General features: G+C 45.1%; 1 protein-coding gene across 1 annotated transcript in view; it reads right to left on the reverse strand.

Annotated features, from left to right (window-relative positions):
* The window catches only part of LOC139049915 (carboxy-terminal domain RNA polymerase II polypeptide A small phosphatase 1-like), a 293,498-nt gene that overhangs the window by 64,220 nt on the left and 206,717 nt on the right, over positions 1 to 22,561 (reverse strand). Inside the window, exon 7 of the mRNA XM_070525805.1 lies at positions 10,374 to 10,460. Coding sequence (XP_070381906.1) covers positions 10,374 to 10,460 — 87 coding nt within the window. The remainder of the gene's footprint in view (positions 1 to 10,373; positions 10,461 to 22,561) is intronic.

Below are 22,561 nucleotides of genomic sequence, written 5' to 3' on the forward strand. Positions count from 1 at the left end.
CGATCGAGAGTGCCTCACCGCTCCTTAGGCGCTGGTGGCCCCGTCTTGCTGGTGGTTGTGTCCATCGCCTCTTGCGAGGCGCTGGACAGGCGCTCTTCCGAGCGCTTTGTTTGGCGTGAAGGCCTTGGCACGTTGGACGAGGCCTTTGAGGTCACCTGCCCGGAGGTAGATGGCCCCGTCTGCTGGGTTGGCGTAGCAGCGCTAGCTGCAGCCGCCGGGGAAGGGGGGGGGGATGGCTTTTCTGCCGCCTCACTGGGTGTGAGTCGGACAGCCGCCAGAGACCCTTGTGGCGCTGCCCCCTGACGCGCCACTTTGGCAAATGTGTTTTTGGGCAGGTAGGATACCCGCCTGCGTGCCTCCTTGAAACTAATATTTTCTTTTACTTTTATTGTCACAATCTCTTTCTTTTTTCCAGGATGGACACGACCGCGAGTATGCAGCATGCTCCCCTTCACAGTTTACACAATGGAGAGAGTTTTCACAAGTTTCAGAGGTGTGCTCATGAGCACTGCATTTCGCACAGGTTTGGCGGCCTCGACAGCTCTGTGAACTGTGACCGAAACGCTGGCATTTGAAGCAACGCAGGGGATTTGGAACATATGGGCGAACACGGAGCTTGATATAGCCGGCCTCGATGGACTCGGTCAGAACACTTGTGCCAAAAGTAAGTATCAGGTGTTTGGTCTGAATTTTCTTATTATCACGCCTCATCTTAATTCGCTTAACGTTGATGACGTTCTGCTCACTGAAGCCCTCCAAGAGCTCAGCCTCAGTCAGCTCCAAGAGATCATCATCGGAGACTACGCCACGGGTGGTATTCATAGTACGATGCGGTGTTACTGTTACTTTGGCGTCGCCAAATGATACTAGATTGGGCAGCTTTTCATATTGCTTCAGGTTGTGGAGCTCCAAGAGGAGATCCCCGCTTGCCATTCTGGATGCTTTGTAACCGGTACCAAAAACTTGGGTCAGAGACTTGGACATGAAGAATGGTGAGATTGTTCGCACGGGTTTGTTTGGTGTCTCAGAGTGGACTACATGGAAGCGAGGAAAAATTTCTTTTTGATGGGCAAAAAAGTCTAAGACATCATCGGTGCGCCCCTCTTCAGGGAGCGATCAGGTAGTGGGGGAAAGGAAGTAGCCATAGGAGATTGTAATTTCGGCAGTAACGCCACCCACCCACCGTGGAGTCCTACAAGGGGACGCTGCAGGGCCTGTGAAACACGGCCTGCAAACGCCAGCTGTACATTACCACTATAACCAAATATGAAATAACCTAGGTTGGTTATTCCCACAAGGTTAACCCTTGCTGCCTGGAAAAATTGGAAGTAAAGAGAAGCGAGGAGAACACAGGAAAGATGGAAAGTGAGAGAAAGATGATGGTTGGAGGGAGGGAGAGCGAGAGACAGGAAAAGGCAACTACCGATTTCCCCCGGGTGGGTCAGTCCGGGGGTGCCGTCTACGGGAAGCGTACCTACAAATGATACCACATATAATGATATATCAGTTATAATGATCGCGTACCTTGTTGCGTACTTGTCGGAGCACAGGGTGGTTAAAGTTGTCAGGTGCGTTGATGACTATCTAGTCCTTTTCGAACCAGGCGCAAGTTCTATAGTAGGCAAGCTTTACGAAGTTTTTTCTGCAGGCCTTAGCCCACTTACTCTCATGCTTGAAGAACCGACTGATAACGTGCTGCCTTTCTTAGATATTCAGCACAAATTCATGGAAAGGCACACATGTTGGGAGTATAAACCTAGAGTTAATAAGCCCCTGTTGCTGTGTCTATCTGCCTACTCGAAGCTCGTCAAGAGGAGCAATACCAACTTGTGCTTTGATAATGCATTATAGAAATCTTGCCACCACAAGATCTATACGAGTCTTATAGATCAGCCAGGAAGGTTATCAGCAGCAGGGTTTCCGGAGTCGGTGAAAGTTTCGGTCGTAGAGGGGCGGCTAAAAAGGTGTGGTTCAGATAGCACAATTCGGGACGTGGCAAATCAACTAACGGAACGTAGAGGGAAAATAGTGGTAGTGCCCTACCTGCATGGAACGGCACATAATCTTAAGAAAATGGCTAGCCTGGTGGACACAAAAGTGGTCTTTTCAGCGCCAGAAAAGCTCGTGAAAATATGTCGATTAGCGGACCCGTACTGTAAGCCAGCTGTTGTTTATGAGCTCCCGCTGTCCTGTGGGAAAAAATACATCAGACAGACAGGAAGGTGTCTTAATGACTGGTTACGAGAACATGGCCTAAACATGAAAAATAAGCAATACGGTCATCTGTCAACTCACTGTCAGGAATGCGGCTGCGCACCCGTGTATCGAGCCTGCCGGGTGCCGGGTTCTTGCAAAGCACAAAGATAAAGATGTGCGAGAGATTATTGAAGCTCAGGCTATCTGTCGAAATAGTGATATGTGTGTTAGTGCCCCTTCGGTCAACTTGTTAGATAAGGAGACGGCGTTTTTGGAAGGTTAAGATTTGGATGAGGTGGTGCCACTGTGCATGGGTTAAACAGGTGGGTGTTTCTTCAAGTTGTTGAAGTTAGCACATTGTGGTGTTGTCTCCCTTCTGTCCTTGTTCGCTGGCGCTAAATATGCTTTCCAAGTCAGTTTACCAACACGCCTAACAAATGCAATGCTATAATGATTAGTCGTCTTAAAAGTATCAACTTCTGCATTCGGGCTATGAGAAAAAGGACATAGTCATAGTCAAAAAAGGACATAGCGCACTTTTTATTTGCATGAAAAGTGGGTGTTATATCATTAGTTCGTTATATATGGACATTACAAGAACTCAAATTTAACTACACTGAAGCAGTTACAATTCGGCAGCACTTTGGTTCGAAAACCAGATTTTCAGCTTCATTTTTGTTCCCGCACCTAGCTGGTAGAAACGTATATCTAAAGAATGAAATGCGTCGTCCTATGGCTCTTTAAAAATAGTGCCTGCTTCCCATCACCTGTTATTTTGAAACTGCAAGCGCAGCTGCCATATTGTATTTGAGAGCTTGTGACATATTTTACTACCAATGGGGCATCACGGCATTCTGCACAAGAGAGCGAACCATTCAAGTCAGCTGGAAGCGTAAACTATTGCAGCATACCGCCATTCTGATCTCTCAGACATCATGGTCTTTGCATTACGACTGCAAGCCAGCCACACAATAACCGTAAAATTAAGTTATTTATGTCAGTCCGCGAGAAAAAAAATTCAATGCTTAAAAGGTAAAACGTACATCACCATGACCAGCAATCAGCTACATGTAAACGCTGCCGAACTGTGACAAAGGCACATTAACCACCCATCCTTTGCAATACTGCGTGGTGGCAGTGCGTAGTGCAGCGTTCTCACAGAATTGGGCTGCGTTGACAAGAACACTCTTGTTCTCATGGTGGAAGGACATAGATGATAGTTCCAAATTGTTGAAACAGCCGGAATGCATGTGGTGCCACATGGACATTTGCACAAGAACGAGAGTGATGCTATGGTATCTAATATCGCGCCAGTGCAAGCCCCATACCATGGTGTTTATGCTGTTAGCCTCCTTCCTGGAGGTGTGCCTTGAAAGCACGTGACCTTTATTGCGGCTTTCGAAATCCGCGCGGTGGTCGCTTGCTTGTCTTGAAGGCCATATATCATCGCAGTTGGACTGGAGTAGGGCATGCGCACTGCCATGTGCCTAGTTTAGCTGCATTTCTGTTCACCCTTTTTTTACAGTGACTGGGTTCGAACCATTTGTTGTAACAGTACAGAGATTTAAAGAATGTTAATTATCATCAGTTTTATTAGGTAGGGTCGGGAAATCGTAAATGCACTGAAATGTAGTCATTATAACCAACAAACCATTATATCTAGCATCGTTACTGACCCTTTTCACGGAGCAGATTGTTTTAAAGAAACGAGATGGCGCTTTCAGCGGCGCGCCGCATGTCGCCGCAGCAACAGCGCACGAATATGAAACCATTAGTGCTTCCACCTTGCTTCTGTGCGACGAGCTGTTGGAAATGCAACTGAGTTTTCTCTAACGCACTGTGATCCAGTCACGCCAAATTGAATCGAGTAGATTGAAGGCGTGTGAAGTAGTTGGCTGTCAAAATACTTCCCGGCTTATTAAGGAATGCAATTAATCTGCGTAGCCAACTTCACGAACCATTGCTGCAACTGTCCGTACGTGTTGCTGGCACTTTGAGATTTACGGCTTTCTTCGAGGACACAGAAATTTGCTCATCCGCCAACATTGTATCACTTAACTTCAAAGGCAGTGCCTCAGCCCTGGAACGTCGGCAAGAGCGAGTACCGCTCGTTAAACTATGACAAAGGGAATAGCGCCACATTTTTCGCACAGTATCTACATCCATCTACCCCAGTGGCATGGATCTTACAACTCTATCGCCAACGTGTCAATGAATGGGTGCATACTTCAATATATGCGTACCATATGTACAAAATAAATGACGGACTACACAGATAGCGCATGAATGGTCGAAGCTGAATGTTTCGTGATGGTCCACAAGAGTAAGCGATTTACTAGCGATAATATGTCTTTGCTACAAGGTATTACAATGTACAAAATGGCTCCGTTTCAAGCCTTGCGCGCAGCAAGAACAAATCTATCAGAACTGAGCACACCCGCGAGCGATTAGGCAGAAAAAATCAGATAGTGACCGCACTAAGGAAACTTACCGAGTCAAAAATGTGACAAGCCGCTACTTCAAAATATTGGCCAAATAAAGAACGAAGAGCGAAACACACTAATCCTGATTCAATTCATGAGCAGAAACTCTGGATAGCTTGGAATACATATCTAGCGTCGCTTTTAAAACAAGCACCATATAAGCTGCTCTCGCCATTTGTACATAACTTAATCAGCTTCCTAAACGCTTTTGCATGTTCTCTGAAGCTGTGGCCAAAGCTCTGCGTCGCCCACCCAGTCACCATCTATGATATCTCCCAAAACAGGTTTGCTAAACCCCACTGGCGTCATACACATCCATTGTAAATGCGGAGGGAATGGAGGCAGTTGAGGCAAGCAATGGACGCGCCACCACGTGATTAAACATGGCAGCGCCCATGGGATTGCTGTGAAAAGGGTCAATAATTGGGTTCGACTGTACAACGATATGTTACGACTGCAGGTCAAATACAAAAATGAAAATTTTACCTTACGGAAGGAGTTTTCCATGCAAATTGAGCGACACTTACGTTGGTATGTTCTCCTTAAACAAACGATGCCAAGACGAGGCAAAAAGTACACCTATGAGAGTTCATATCTGCGGCCATTACTGCACAGTGCGTCCTGCCCGCACACCAATTGTGGAAGCCACGGAGAACATCGCGAGTTGGCACTGTGCACCAAACCATAACGCCAGCTGCTTCAAGTCTACGTTGTCCACGATAGTGCTCAGTACACGCACGTGCTAAGAGGGAGAGGAAGAAAAAACAACGGAGTGAGGATGCCCGCCCTATCTTTCTTCCTCTTTACCAGCGAGCGCGGAAATGCACCATGGAAGCAGCCCCGAAGCAGCAGATGCCTGGCAGCCCAGTTTGTAGAAGATGGCGCCAACAAAGCGCAAAGATGTGTTGCTTGAGACGAAGCAGCAAATTTTGCAAAACTCAAAAGCATGAACTCACGCAGTTGACAATATCGTCAATTCTGTGCCGCGAGCACCGCAATCGTGGATGTTGGAACCAGTGGCCATGCTGATCAACAGAAAGAGGATTGGGTACCCTCTTCCATCATAAACAACTCTCTTTCAGAAAGACATGCTTTGTGCACCAGAGCGAAATCCCCAGAATGGTGAAACAAACACGATGGAAGCCGCTGACATTACTGAGCTCTGAAAGCACGGCGCTATTGACGATGAAACAGGTGGTGCTTCTATGGAGATGGAGGAGTTTCTGAGTGCAGATGGTGCTGCCTCATTCTGCAAAAAGATCTTCGACAAGGCAATTGTTATACAGATGGTGGCGTTGTGCAATGGAGGCGACGAGATTGACAATGGCCTGCCTTTGACCGTGACCCCGATGTTCATGCAAAGTGCGCCGTCATCGACCAACCTGCTTATTTATTTCGTGAACACAAAAGGGTTGTCGCCACTGCTTGTGCAGCCGCTGGACGCGAAGCACACCACAGTTGTAAACCTGCAACTGCCATGAAACCAAGTGCAGATTTCTGACTATTTCAGCATGCCTAATGCTTGACACACTGTTTAGAGGTATAATTAAATGCTCAGATTTCACAGCCTACCTTCTACAACATTTATTCTTTAGTGCAAATGTCAAATTTGGGTTCGGAACTACAACAGTATGTTCTGCAGCTTTTTTTTTATGGTAGTCCAGATATAGCGATGATCGGTTCTAACAATAGAATTTTTCATTCTTTACGACATTGTTGTACGTGGACTGCACTGTATCATCATACTCGGTGTTGTGCATACAGGGTGTTCAATACTTGTAGGTGAAACAACTTCAGCAAAACAACATTTATTGGAATGATTCTGGAAGCCACCCCTCCACCCAAGGTTTCAGAACAATGTACAGCAGCTCCACATACCCATTCTAATTTAGTTAGAGTCTCTGTAGAAATACATGTGGAGGCATCCCATCACGCGCTCACTAGAGAAACATCTAAACACCATCAGACTTTGCAGAATTTTGGTCTTGATGACACGCAGAACATGAAACATCATCTTCAGCCACGGCTTCGTAGTCTCTACTGAACTTCTGCCTTTCATGTCCTGTTGATCTTATGGTGTTTAAGAGTGCTTTGATTAGGCAATTTGGCTTCCCGGCACAAATTATCATCATGCAGGAAACTCATGTCACAATCACTCACAATTACCATCATGCAAGAAAATATTTCGGTGGCTTATTTGCATCCATTGCAGTTCTTTTTGATCTGATGGTTTTATCAGAAACAAAAGAGAAGAAATCTAGGTAAATTAAAGCAATATATACAGTGAAAACTTGATATAATGAACTTCGATTTAACGAAATTCTCTATATAATGAAGTATTTAACTTGTTACAACTTCTTGTTCATAAAACACTGTATTTTGAATGTCAATATAACGAAGTATGTTTACAAACAACTTCTACGCTCATTACAATGGGCACGCGTAGAACAGACTTTTGGATATAACGGACAACATTTCAACCTTAGCTTGCTCTACCTATTTTATTAATGCAATGAAGTTCGCTTTTAACGAACTGTGCTACAATGGACTATCAGCTACAGCAGACGGAATTAGGGGCAATTTTTTTCAAATTTGGCGTATAAAACATACTTTTGTCGTGTCGACACAGGCTGACAACAGACTTGACCATGCCGGTGTCTGCGCACTTAAAGGGATCCTAAAGGCAAATACGAAGTCGACGTGGACTGTTTAAATACCATTCCAGAAAGCTCACAATGCTTGTTTTGTGCCAAGAAACGACTTAATTTACGAGACAATTGCATTGGAAGGGTCCAAATACCTTTATCGCATACGCCATCACCATTATTTGCTGATATCAGTGAGTAAAACGGCGCCCGACAGACGGCGGTACCGAGCCAAGACAGAGTGGCGGATTCACCGCTGCAGCTGCTTTTTGGTCAAGTGGCGTTGACTGTTCAGGCATCCCGCATCATCACATGGAAGTTCAATTCTTTGCTACTAGCAGCTTGTGCAAATTTTGCAAGCCAGTAAACCAGTGCAGCACTATGCGATAGCTACTGAAACGCGAAAGCGTGGGTGGCGCGGAGTCGAGTGAAAACGAAACTCTTCAACCGTCCGCGTCATTGTCAGGGTTATTTCAATGAGTACTTTTTGGAAAAGTGAAATAGAACTGGACAAGTAGCATTTTATTTCGTCTTATTTTACAAGGATGTTTTGTGCAATGAGTAGTTGAGTACTAGTGACAGAATTTAACTGAGGAGTGCTTTCGTCATCAAAAAGTACTTGAATGTCCCAGGGGAGTCTCTAATCATGTCCTGCATTCACCTTAATTTCTCGATTATTAAGGATCTGTTCGTGATAATATTGACACCTTAGAGATTCTCAAGCACTAATTTATCACTTTAGCTTGATTTAATATTTGCCTTTAGTGTCTTAAGCCACGGAAAGTTTAAATTGCGGTTGGCAACATTGGCGGCCTCTGGCCAAGTCCAGCCTCTAGCCAAGCCAGTCTCAGGGTATGTTGATCATGCACGATGTGTTATTGCTTGTTGAAACCATTTTGTCGTGTTTTCGTGCTAGTGAGTTGTGCCAGACCGCAAGTGTTGAGATAATGGCCTCCAAAAAATGACCGACAAGATTAAGATTGTGAATGCAGTTGTGCGGCGTGAAAAACAGGCGGACATCACAAAAATTATGGGACTATCGAAGCAGACCGCGAGTTCAATTATGAACAACAAAGGCATTGCTGGCAAGCAAGTGCTGGAGGAAATTAATCCTAACGCTTCAGGCTCCGTGAAGCAACATACCCAGATGTTGTCTGCACCTTTGATGCAGGTGCGTGATGCCCGAGCTCGCGATATGAAATACTGGGAGCTCGGGCAGGTGTGTTGGTATAAATGTGTTAGAATGAATTCATGTTAGCCGCATAGGTGAAGGCAGCGGTGCATTCCATGCAACTTTTTTTTGCCAGACATGTGGAAAGTACATATGCATGTCCTCGTGAATGGCTCCCCCCTTTTCTTTATCTGACGATGTCTCGCGGCGTTCTGGCGGTAGTCGAAACATTCAGCAACTGTTGGACAATCTTTTGGCATTTCCGCGGTGGCCTCTAATGTCGGATCTTACGATTTCTGATATTACGGACTTGAGTTAAAATCGACATTTTTTGATAGATTATCAGGATCCGTTGTCACGAGAGTCGACCGTATAACTAAATTTCACTGCCACCAGGAAGGAATACTGATGCAATAACTGAAAACTTGTGCATGCAGCTGCTTAAAAACGCACCTCTCAAATTGCATGCCGTAGGAAACATTGTCACATTCCATACAACGTCTAAGCATGAAAAGATCCTACTGCGCCCTGTGAGTGGAGAAGAATGACGGCTTGATGATCGCCTTCTTCCTGCGGGACAAAGGGGCTCCCCTGCTAGCACAGCCAAGGCTGCACATGACTGTCAGCGTATGTGCAGTTCGGGCGCTAAGGCGAGCTGAGATGGTGCAACATCATGTGCACTGTCTTGCGTAATCTCGAGTTTTGGAAGTGAGAGGCAGATGAACCACTCACTTCCCGCTGCCGGCACTTTTCATGATAACCACAGGGGCGGAGTGGATGCGAAAATGTGGCTGGCTTCACTTCTTACCGCCAATGTAAATATATCATCAACACAGCATGAAAGCTTATCTTTCGTAGCTGACTTTTCAAATTTAAACAAATTATATTTTTTTCTCATCCAAATTTGCTTTTTCCAATTGCCCAACAATTTGAAAAATTCTACGGCTCCTTCTGTGTAAAAAAAGATGCATCGGCAACTGTCTATATTTGCATAAGAAGTCGAATTTCTTTCTCTTCTAGAGATGAATAAAGTTATGATTTCATTTACATAACAAAGCAAAGTGCCAATTTTAATGACTTCGTTATATTGAGGCCTAACTCTATTGACAATGCATATTTGTATCTAATTATGCTAACTATCTGATTTACCCTGAACACCCAGTATACATATATTGTCACTGTGCTTAAATCAGTTGTCCAAGTTGCCTTATTGTGCTCGAGCAGACCAGGCCTACTCGCTACCCAACCCCAACAAGTACAGCAAACACTTCATGCTACAGAAAAGCTGATTCATCATTGTCACTTTCAGAATTCGTGAAAATTTCATCAATTATTTGTTTCTTCCATTTGCAGATGGACCTGCCACACTGGCTTGTCTCGTCATGGCTGCCATGCCGAGACAAAGTTAGGTTAGCCACCCTCAGTGGGCATTGAGACATGCTCTATCTGCTGTCACAATTTGAACTTACAAATTTTCTGTGTTTAGATCAGCTCTCCATAGTTCGTACAATGGGTATGCAATGTTTTCTTTTTTTTTCAACAAGTTACTGTGGGAAAGGTAAGCTGAAACCACAAAATGAGTCCTCAACAAGTTATCTTGGGAGCGGCAGTGTTAAGTTAAATGTTAGCAAATTTGTGCCCAATTAAAAATATAAATTACATAGGCAACATAGAAAAATAGCCGTTGACATAACGCCCTCTATCTTAATTCTCAGCGGCATTCAGTTGAGAAAGCCGGTACTGAATTATTGTTTCCACACAACCTTGAATGGTTGTGAAGGAAAGCTTTTCCCTTCCAAGACTCCCACCCAGATGGTGTTCTACTAGAGTCCTGCACATTTATTTCTGCCACCATGAGCAATGCATGCAAGTACTCACTGCATTGTCGGGATGGAAGATGTATGAGGCTGGCGAGTTGTCAATTATCACCACCCGGTGCAGGTCCCGGCCCAGTCGACCAAGGTCCTGCACAGGTGGAAAAAGGCTGTAAGGATCACAGACATTGGGATACATCCTAACAACACTTGGGTGATTGTCAACTATATCTTCGTGAGTAAGCTCCCAAACCCTGGAAAACTTTCAGTGGGCTAAAGCTGTAATACAAGATGAAACATATCTCTCAGCAGATTAAACACCAAATTATGCAGCATTCAAAAGATTACGTTATGAACTGTGACTGAAATTTTGAAGCGTTCAAAGTAAAAGGTTCGCCTAAACATGCTTCAAGTGAGCTCAGGACACCGACTTAGTTTCAAATGAGCTTGCTACTGGTGCGATGATGATGTATGCTCAATGCAGTGCAATCGTCTTTGAATGATGTATGCTTGTAAGGCAAGCCATGTGCACAAATCTCTGCATCATTGGTTGCCAGCGTCTCTGCAAAAATGTCGGCAATGTGAGTGGGATATGGGACAGGCATCCCCATGTATACAACACTTATTTTTGGTTGCATAAGCAATCCTGTCCCCTATTGCCCCTACGTCAAATGGCAGTGTCCTCCGTAGCCCAAGATGCAGGTTTTTTTAAAAAACAATGCAGGATCCCCTGCTGGCGCATTTTTATCCTTTCCAGAAGGGCACACAGGAGCAGTAGCATGCTACGCTCCCATCCACTGCAAAGGGTAGTGTGACCGCTACTAGGCAAGGCAACCTTGATGGCTGCACATGTGAGCAGCTTGTCACAGTAGTCATACCGTATCGATTCGCTGCATCATGCCACAAGACGCAAAATGATCACAATAGTTTGATTAAACAGTTCTGTGGAGGCCCACAAGGTGGAGAGAGGTAATTAATAAAGGGAAAATTAGACATCCACCCGTTCATAGCAATTGCTACAAAGCAAACCCATGCGGGTTCCTCGAAAAAAAAGCCTCGCAGTTGAAGAAAAATTCGTCCTGGTCCAGGACTCGAACCCGGGACCACTGCCTTTCCGGGGCAGCCGCTCTACCATCTGAACTAACCAGGCGGCTAGCAGATGGCAGGGCAAAGTCGAATTTGTTAACAACTCGAAGGAAAGGAAAGCAATTGCTACGAATGGGTGGATGTCTAATTTTCCCTTTATTGTTTACAATACCGCATGAACACGGCACGAAGTTCCAGCTGGCCACATATGTGAAGTCTTACACATTAAGAAGTATTATCTGATTGTTTCATACACCAACTCTGCTGCACTGTAGCTGATGTGACGTGTTAAAGTGGGCTGGACTTGCATAAATCACAGAACCTGCACCCAGTTGTTGCTGTGAGGACCAGTTTAAGTCGCCAGACTTGGGCACTACAAACAAATGAAGTGCGCAAGTCACACAGGGATGATCGCATGTCTGTAAGTACTACACTGACGAGTGCTAAAAACAGCTGAAAATTCAAACTTAGGTCCACAATCCATCATCCACAGAGGAGCTCATATCCCTGCCACTGGTCATTTGAGCCCAAATGGGAGAAGGCACAGCGTGATCAGATCCTCTACTGCAAACCTGATGTTATTGCTTTGGCAATTACCAAACCTTTGAAAAAAGCAAATGCAACAGAATTAACGCTCCCTTTTACAACTTGGTTACAAACAACAGGGCCCAGTGAGCGGTCCCTGCCATACTAATGATGAAAATTGCAGATTCAAGTAGCCTTCTGTATACAGTAATCCCTCGTTTAATGAAATTGCTTTACTCGAAATGTCTTTCGGTCCCAGTCCGAACGCATGCATTTTAAGCCACATTACTCGAACCACAAGAAGAGCTTAACCCACTTCGAGGGAAGTGGAGAGCGAAGGCATCGCCACTCGGCGGCGGCAATCTTTTTGCGCATGCAGTGTCAAATTAATACAACCGACAAACTAAGTCTCATGCAGGCACAGAACAGGCCACAAAAATACCAAAGCCATGACTGATGACCGCCTAGTAACGGGTACCAAGCAAGTGCCGAGTGCTCCCAGCTGTTAACTGCGGAACGAACGGAAGCTGTCAAATTCCATGGTGCAGCGCGCGCCTGAACTGTTAATCTTGGTTGCAATCGCATCGCTTGTGTCCCCCGTGATAGAATCCACACGAAAATAAAGTTTTCCTGATGCTTTGCGATACCAGAAAACCGCGCTCTTTTGGATACTGAAAAGTGGCCAAAAGACCACGAGCAGACTTCCGCCGTAGCATTCCATGGGGTGTGCTCGATGAGCCAAGTTTTACTGCTCTAAAGAGCACTTCTGACGCTGAAACGTGCCGAAAAGCATAAAAGAAATGTCCCTCCGATTATAAGTGCCATGTTCAACGCGAGGAGCTAGTACGTTAACAAATCGGGAGAACAACTTTGGGGTAGCTGGTCCAGAAATTTGCTTGCCGCTCACTATAATCAGCCTGCGTTACACTAAAACACCACCCCCAGCTTCATTGCACTTTTGATGGTGCCAATCGACTGATAACTTGCCAAAAACACGAAAAATCCAAGCGGCGAGTCAGACTGTCAAAATGGCAGGTCAACACAAGCTGGTGTTTCCCCGGCGTTATCCTCGGGCTGGTCATGCTCGATTTGCGCCATCCGACTTTAGACAAATGGTCTAAACGCATGGTAGGGTCACTGAATTTTGTTCCTAGACCTTTGGCAATGGCGCAGACGTGACGGTGCATGAACACTGACACTCGAACCGTAGAATTAGCACAGTGTTGTCGAAAACGGTGCGCTGAAAAATGCTTGTTTTGCCAACTTCAAGGCTGCACACCTCATGAAAAAATTTCCCAGTGATCATGCAAAGCTCCTACTGCAAAACCATTGTTTTCACGATTGCACTGCATACACACAACAAGCGGCGAATTATTTTTTGAGCACAACAAACAAGCTCACACTCGAACGGCGGTATTTACGGCACTCTCCAATGCGATACTCTCGTAGTCTTTTGAGACCTCTGCATCCCCCTTATAAAAGCGGCCACTGCCTTCACCTCCTCATTTGCTCTCCAGTCTGCAAGCCATTTGGACACCACTCACTCCTCTCACTCACCTTCATGTCAACTCCTCACTGCCACTTTCGACATCGCTGTTCCTTTAAAGCTGCCACTTCCAGTCTGCCCTCCCGAGCACAATCGTCCACCAACGGGTGGCCTTCCGCAGTTTCTGCTTCTTGGTCTCTACAACTCTGATTGCCTTTTTCCTGTTACACATGAAGCCGACGCCAAGTCCGCCATTGCAACCATCGCCATCACCAGTGTGCACTGATGAGGAAAGCAAGATGCCCTATCAACATTTTGAAGCTTCTGCATCGCCCACCGCGTTCAGCCACTTTGGCGCCGACGGCGTGTGTGTTTGGATCCCTGCTGCAGGCCATATGATTGTGTGTTATTCGGAGTGCTTCGTTAGGCGTGCCTCACGTGTGCTTTTGTGGTCTACAGTGAGAATTGGCTCCGTCAGCCTCCGGGCGAAAATGTCCAGCTTAGGAGCAGAAAGTTCTGCTGATAAAAAGAAGTGGAAAAAGGTAGCCAACAGAAAACTGACATGAAGGAAATAAACAAGGAAGCTGTGCTGGATGGCTTTGAAAAGAGCTTCTCGGCAAAGAGAAAGATGAATTGCAATTTGAAATACCCCAAAGTGGAAGGTGCACTTCTAAGTGGCTGAAGCATGCCAGGAGTGCAAATCTCCTTGTACATGGACCTGCACTTATTGCAGAAGCTGAAGCTCTCGTCCTTCAACCATGAGAATACCGCTTTTGTGATGCCCGACGAACTTTATGAATTCCCTTTGGGTTGTGTCCTATGCCAGCAACGTTTCAACGACTAATGGACACGGTACTCTCAGGCCTCAAATGGCAAACCTGCCTGGTGTATGCCAACGACGTGATTGTTTTCTCTGCCATGTTCGAGGAACACTTACGGAGACCAAAGACAGTCATTGAAGCAATACGCTCAGCTGGTCACACTTTGAAACCTAAAAGGGGTCATTTTGGTTTTGAAGAACTTGAATTCGTCGGTCACATCGTTAGTCGTGAAGGTGTCCGACCTGTGATAAAATCACTGCCGTTGCTAATTACCCAACGCGATCTGATAAAATGGCCGTAGGAGGTTCTTTGGGCCTTTGCGCCTACTACCAACAGTTTATTGTGGAATTTTCTCGCATCACATGGCCATTAACACATCTCACCAGAGATGATATCCTCAGGTGGGATGAAGACCAGCAGCAGGCATTTCACGACATACGGGAACAGCTGCAGACGCCTCCTGTGCCCACACACTTTTATGAAGATGCCCTGACAATTTTTCATACTGACGCTAGTACTGTCGGCCTTGGCATAGTGCTTGTACAGTGGCAGGACACTACCGAAAGAGTGCTTACGCCAGTGGGACGTTATCAAGATCGGAGGCTAACTACTCCACTACAAGAAAAGAATGTGTTGCACTGGTATGGGCCATCCTGCAATTTCGCTCATATTTGTACGGCCGCTGTCTCAACGTTGTCAGTGATCACCATGCACTTTGCTGGCTCACTAATTTAAAAGATCCAGCTGGTCGGCTTGCATGCTAGAGTCTTCTGCTCCAGGAGTTCGACTTCACTGTTGTGTACAAATTGGGAAAACGGCACATCGATGCCGACTGCCTTTCTCAGTCTCCTTTTGAGACTGCAGAGCATGACAATGATGGCGCAGATCTTCTAGGCATGCTAGGTACTGCCGCCATTTCACGCCAGCACGACACAGAACTGGTTCCTCTTATCTATTACTTAGAGGGAAGAACAAGCACCATGCCGAGGTTATTCGCCAGAGGGCTGCCTTCATTTTGCTTGCGCCATGACGTTCTGTATAAAAACAACTTTTCACCTAGCTGCAGCAACTACTCGTCATTCTCGCATCTCTTCGTGACAAAGCCCTACATATGCGTGTCACAACGAGTCGATTGCTGGTCACGTGGGCTACACCTGCACATTGGCAAGAATTAGGCTAAAGTACTACTGGGCGAGACTTGCGGCAGTCGTGACATGCCTGGATTTCCAGCGCCACAAAGCCCTAACTGACAAGCCAACTGGACTGCTGCATCCTGTTCAGATACCGCAAGAGACGTTCGAGCAAATTAGCATGAACCTTTTAGGTCCATTTCCACTGTCTACTGTCGACAACAGATGGATAATCGTCATCACAGATTATCTTACTGAATACGCCGAAACAGGTGCTATCCAACTCGGAACCGCAGCCGAAGCAGTGCTATTTTTACGAACCCGTCGTCCTAAGGCATGGCGCTCCCGCAGTGGTTGTAACAGACACAGGTGCTGCGTTCATGGCTGCGCCCCAAACCAATGGGCTGACAGAACGTTTGAATAAGACTCTGGCAGACACGATGAGTATGTACACCGACGTCGACCATAAGAACTGGGACGAGATTTTACCTTATGTTACATTTGTGTATAACACGGCTCACCAAGAGACGACACGTGTGACGCCTTTCGACCTCGTTTACAGCTGGGAAGTAACAACGTTAGACGCAATGCTGCCACATGAGTGCGGTGATGACAAGACTGGGGCCGAGGAGTTTACGCAATGCGGAGAGGAAGCCAGGCAGCTTGCGCAGTTGCGAAACCCAGAACAGGAGGACTATGATGCCAGACCCTGCAATACCTTCGGCACAGTCCCGTCATGTACAACATTGGTGATCATGTGTGGGACTGGACTCCTATTCAGCGGGGGCTATCTGAGAAGCTCCTGCGAAGATACTTCGGGCCATACGCAGTTCTTCACTGCATCAGCGATGTGAATTATGAAGTTGTTCCAAACAGTCATAACTGCTCCAAACGTCGGTGGCATCTGCCCGAGGTTTTGCACGTGCTCTGTGTGAAGCAATACTTTTCCTAATGACCTCAACTTTGCACTATCTGTGCACTGCCTTCGGAGGTTGGTGCATTGGGATGATGCTTTTTTTTTTTTCCATAGGAGAGGCAAATGCCACATCCCATATGTTCACCGCAGGTATGTGCCAGATTATGAAAACGACGCTGAAGTAGTGCGTAGGTAGAAAAACTGAGACGACTACATCACATTGACTGCTCTTATGAAGTGCTTTTGTACATCCTCTACACTGGCTTTCCTGTTTCCTACTAGGCCGTGACAATATATATATAAATAATCACTTTGTCCTTATATGTCTGTTTGTGGTCGCTCTACCTTTCTGCCACCACTCCAAAACACGCAGTGCCATCTGCAGCCAAGTGAAGCACATTCCATATGTTCCCTTCCCGATGTGTAGCCCAAATTTGTGGGCAGTGCTGCTGCTATGTTGAACTAGTGAAGTGGACAGCTAAGTACAGCATGTCGTGAAATTGTTAGGGGAGTGCAGGCTAATCGAATGAACCTTGGATCAACATGTCTGCCCCGGCCATGATAGCAGAGAAGCACAAGATAGCAGAGATTGAGAACATAAATTATTACATATTTACCATCATAGACACCGCAGGACAGAGGTACTGGCATGCGGCTGCTTTAATAAGTATTGCTTGGAATTTTTTGTAGAAGCTTGTTGACAAGATAAGGCAGGTGCGGTATGGACTGCAGACATGCTGTTTACCTGACATTTGCTGCTCACACGAAACCTGATAGTGAATGGCATGCCCGCATCACTTGCAGACGCTTGCCCTGTACCTTTGACATACCTGCTTCGCTAGCTGCCACTTCCATTTCTGTATTGAAACTTGACCGAACTGCACTGCGTGGCAGTGAACAATTGCCGGGCAAGTGGCAAGGAGTACTCTAAAAGCGAGCTCACAGCGTCAGATAAGGCCGTAAACGAAGGCAGATGCAGCAAGCTGAGCTTTCCGCTTCTTGCTCGTGCACCTGCATGGGGTCACTTGAGTTATGATACATCACACACCGGACAGCTGTGATCCAATACTTTCTTCAATCAGCCTCGTATAATTTTCAGGGAAACCGATGAAGTTCCACCTTTCATGGCTTTCCGCAGTGTTCTAGATAGGCATCCATACAAGCAACAGTAGACAGAAGTTAATTTTTTTTCACCGTGCACACAGGTTCGAGTCTAGTGGCCATTCTTGGCCCTGCATGCCTGTGAACACGGAACATGTGCTTCTCGGCAACACTTGCCGCATGCAGTGGCGCTGCATGTCCAATTCGAAACAGGAGCACATGAGGCCTATGGCATACTAATGCTTTCGGTGAAAAAATGCGTGGCACGGAAGCAGTTTTTCACCACTCTCCAGATTGAATGGGTTAGAGACAGTTTTAGTTTCTTTTTTATAACAGTATTTTTTTATTCTTGAACTGACAGTGATGTCTTCCAAATCATTTCCAGTCATCTGAAAGTGCGCTGGACACAAATGGCCTAATCATGCTAACCAGATTAATAAAATTTTTGTATTGAAAAGTGGTAAGGAGATTTATTTGCAAGAAAATAGTGTAAGGCATGCTTGGCGGTTTCAAAACATGAAGGAGCACGATGCAACTAGTTCAAGATAAAGAGCTTGCAGAGAAGTTACATCATTTTTACATATACAGTAGAACCCGCCTGATACATTCCTCATTCATATGTTTTCCCACTAAAGCTCAGTCCCAGAAAAGCACTCATAGACACCTGGGTATTAGAATCCCCTTTGATACGTCCTTGTTCCTTTGCGATACATAGCAACTTTGGCATATAATCACCTAAAAAATACCTTCTATAACTCCAAAAATGCAAAACAAAAACGTCAGCCGTGGTAGACACCTTGGCTGCACCTTTCCGACTACCACGACCTAGCAAATATTTAAAACACCTATATTCGGACTAAACCTGCACGACCTCATGCCTATTTGGCCACATAATCGAGCAAAAACAGTGATATCTATGTTTTAATATGTCACCGGCATGATATTGGCATTGGTGGAACAGCCATTTCACCTTTCAGTGCAGGTCCCGGTGAAGGCAAAAAGCCGATTTAGCACAGCAGCACGCACTTTTGGTGTAAGGTCCAACGCATGTGTGCTTACCATATACCGAGCAAGTATTAACTGATGCAGTTGATATGTTGTAGTCAGAGGTTTGCATGAAGCGTACCCTGCAAGTGCGGTCAGAAAAGGACGTGATGCTTCTCCACACTGCGATGCACAAAAGGCACACCGGCCAGGTTTGTCGATACGGTGCAGAGAAGGCACCACACATTGTCGGCAAATGGGTGTTTATTAACCCATGATGCAACACAGTGCAACAGTCACGGCTTGTAGGCAAAGGCTCACCGCAAGACCAATTGAGTATGCATGCCTGCACTGAATATGACATCATGCAATACACTCATGTCATGCACATTAGGGAATTTTCAAATAAAGGCCACACACACACACAAAAAAAAAGAAAACAAAAAAAAGAAGACCAAAGGCAGCGGTACTGCACATGCGCGAGACGCAAATACGGCTGTGTTTGCGTCTGCGACGCCATTTCACCCAAATAGCGCAGCGCATCAACGAACATGGCGGCACCCATTGAAGTGGTAGCTCTTGCCATGTACCACATTCACTAATACCATTCATAACTATGAACCGCGTGTGGTTCTGATGGCAGCGGCTCTTTTGCAAAGTGCTGCTATCCCCCATAAACATCGAAAAAATTTACCTTTAATCCTAGAATGTGACATCATCCTTTGGCGAACTTTGCAATCCATGAACACCGAAATAAGGCGCCATCAAAATGGTACAGCAGCACTACAGTTTACGTCCATCAGAGAAAAATGCATGAATGACGAACCAGGCGACTCTGATGGGCCCAGTTTCTTACTGTAGAGTGAGCAACTCTTGCACGGGCCTCTGCTTCCTTCTATGATGATGATGAAAGCGTGCTGTTTGTTTTTATTTCAGTTTTGCTAGCTGTGAAGCATCGACAGAAGGAGGGTTTCGCTTTTATGTATGCTTTGATGCAGGCTTGGGGCAATTTTCTGCTAAAATGCTGTTTTGACACAGGATGGTGCAAAGGCTTGCTTTTGATGCAGTTTGGAGCAATTGGCGTAGCTGTTTCACCAATGCATCAGCCATGTCGCTGGCACATCCTTGAAACCGAAACTAGCAAAGCACCTAGTTGATCCAGTCGCTGGCCGCGCCCAAACTGCAGGGCAAGCCAGGCCACTACGCGTTGAAAGGCTGCACTTGCTAGTTGCCGTGCAAGTTCCATGTGTCTAGCGTTTGTTCATGTAAGAGTTAAATAGCGACACAGTCCCAGCAACTTCTGCAAGCAGTTTCAAGGGGCGCCAACTCTACCGAAGATGTGTGCACTGGTGAGGGTGTTATTAAGTGAGGGTAGCAGTGGACAATGACTGCTGCGAAGAAACCCGTAATCATTCAGCTATCTCAGCTCGGTTAACTTCTGTCATGTTGCCAGGGGACGAAGATTTGGTACATGAATTGACTGTACTTGCGCCTATCTGCAGTAACATCATTACAGTGGTTGAAATACGAACTAACCAGGTCACAGGCAAATGTGTGTGCATGGAGCAATGCACCGATAAACTTGGGCCATATTCTTAAACAATCACTTCCGAAGGCACTATTTTCTGTTTCGTAGCCCCAGACGCATCGACAGGCGAAAGCAATCCTGGCACTGTGGTAAAATAGCATGCTTGGCACTGTGGCAAGAATGCCGTCACTCATAGACGCTAATGCATCTGGCACTAGTCGCACAAAATCTTGCGAAAGTATCCGTGAAAGTAATTATCCGAGAATATGCCTTTTTGGGCCACTTGTAGAATAAGACTCATTCTCTGTCGAACCCAACACATCAGACTCCCAATTAGTTGGACTTTTAGTCATCCCCATCATTTTTTCATTATCTGTCAGTGATTATAAATCCTTTAATTAGAGGCTGAACCGTGCATCGCATCTTTGCTTTGATATTTAACATCACATTCACTGGATTCTAAGTGCATGTTCACATAATATGTTTCCAGGGTATTAAGTTTTTTCTCGCACGGTCTTGTGAAAAACATGCCTGGGATTTCTACAGTACATATATATTTTTTCCATTCAAGCCAGCCTTTGCCGGCACTCTGTTGAATGTCCAAATACTGACAATCACAAATAAGACATGAAGGGTCAAGAAACCTTCAACACAATGCAGCCCAGGCACCACTTAGCACCTGTGATGTGACGGATGGACAGATGGATGCTACGAGTGTCCCCTTTGGAGCGAGGGGGGGGGTTGCACCATCGAGTTTTGTTATTGTATTGCCTAATGTCCTAGTTATGTTAAAAAACGAAAAGAAAGGAAAAAAAAATGATGAACCCCTATTCGTGCAGCCCAGTGGGTAAGACACTCGGCATTTGAGCGTGGGGCTGTAGGTTGGAAACTCACCGCCACTAATGTTTTTCCTTTTGAGTTGATTTTGTTTTAAACATTATTTTCTTTATACGATTCATCTTGCATGACGGACGGACAGGTTTCCTTATTGAGTAGGCATCGAAATGCTTACAAATTTAAAATTACTTTCTTGAGCATTTAGCTAATATTAACGGGATGATATGCTCAGTGAGAGTAATTGGGAAATGGCGTATGACAAATAAAATTATAATATAGACACCTACAAACACTTCGTTTCCACAGAAAACATTTACCCGACCAAAAAAAGCTTGCAAGCCATGGGTCAATGAAGACATGTTAAAGCTGATAAAAAAAGCGAGATCAAATTTACACCAAGTTCATATGAACCAGGTGTCTAGACACACTACAAGAGTTTAAAGATTACAGAAACAACGTCATTCAGGAGCTTTGTGTGCTGCCAAAAGGCATTATTAGACAAACCTTTTCAGGTCATCAACAGGGCCATCCCAAGATGTATGGAAAATTCTAAATTCCCTGATAGGACGATCACAAGACGCACTTACAAAAATTGTGAAAGATGATGTAGAACGAAATAGTGTTAATCTAGCTAACATGTTTAATGACTATTTTCTTTCAGTTGCACCAACACTGGACTGAGTAACTACAATAGCTTATGCTATATGGGTCCACACAATCAATATACAATGTTTCTAAAACCAGTCGCAGAGAATTGAGTAACTACAAATTCTTTTAATTAAACAGCAGTAAATCGTAAGACGCATTTGGCCTGCAGATAGGAGCAATCAAGTACACTTTCGATATTGCACATTATTTAACGCACATATTGAACATCTATCTATTATCATATTACATATTATCTGGCATGTTTTGTGTAACATGCAATGATTGTTGCAATTTATAACAAGGGGAGCAAAAATGATATGTCTAATTATCAGTCCATTTCTATTCTGTCAGCTTTCTCGAAAGGCTTTGAAAAGATGATCCTTAAGTGCATGACATGTTTCTCTGATCATCATTAAATACTAACTTCATCACAGTATGGTTTCTAGCTAAACATGTCAAGTGAACTAGTACTCCTTGCTCAGATGGAATTCATCAGGGTGTCTACGAAGTTTACATTTTCAAATTCCCTAAGATTACCAGGTTTTCTCTGAGCGTCCTTGCAAAATTTCCTGAATGACAGAGAACTTTGTTTTATGTCAAGACGAGCCAACACCATGTCGCCCGATTCTGTCTCTCTCTAGTAAGCATGTTAAAAAATGAAAAATGACTTGAGATTCAGTTTGCACAGTAAACAACAGTGTTTATCTTATTCAAAATAGAAAACTGAAGGAAGGGGTAAGGAAAATACACAGCGAATAAAATATCTTCGAAAAAAGATATGGTAAAGTCCCTTGCAAATACTGTTCTTTCAGTCCTCGTCTTTTGGGCTGTGCAAACATGTCGATATTGATTCAACTACTCGCCCAAGCTTCCACCTTATACAAAAGCAAATATTTTTGAAAATGAGCTATTTCTATCAATCAATAGCAAGCTAATTGGTATTTGGCCTGAACTTTGTCACAAGTGAGATTCTCTCTGCAGCTGGAAAGTCAACCTCATCTGTTCTGCGTAGTCTCAGCCTGCGCACAATGCCTCAGTGCTGCATTTCACTGCATTAAAGAGTTTATTTAGGTTTGGACGAGGGTCACCAGCATCTCGGTGTCAGCGAACACTTTGCTCATTGAGCTCAAGCTCCTTCAAAGATGAGGCGACACAGTTCCTTTCCCGATCATTCTTCCATGTGACGGACC

Source organism: Dermacentor albipictus, chromosome 1 (genome assembly GCF_038994185.2).
Source record: "Dermacentor albipictus isolate Rhodes 1998 colony chromosome 1, USDA_Dalb.pri_finalv2, whole genome shotgun sequence".
Classification (NCBI taxonomy): Eukaryota; Metazoa; Arthropoda; class Arachnida; order Ixodida; family Ixodidae; genus Dermacentor; species Dermacentor albipictus.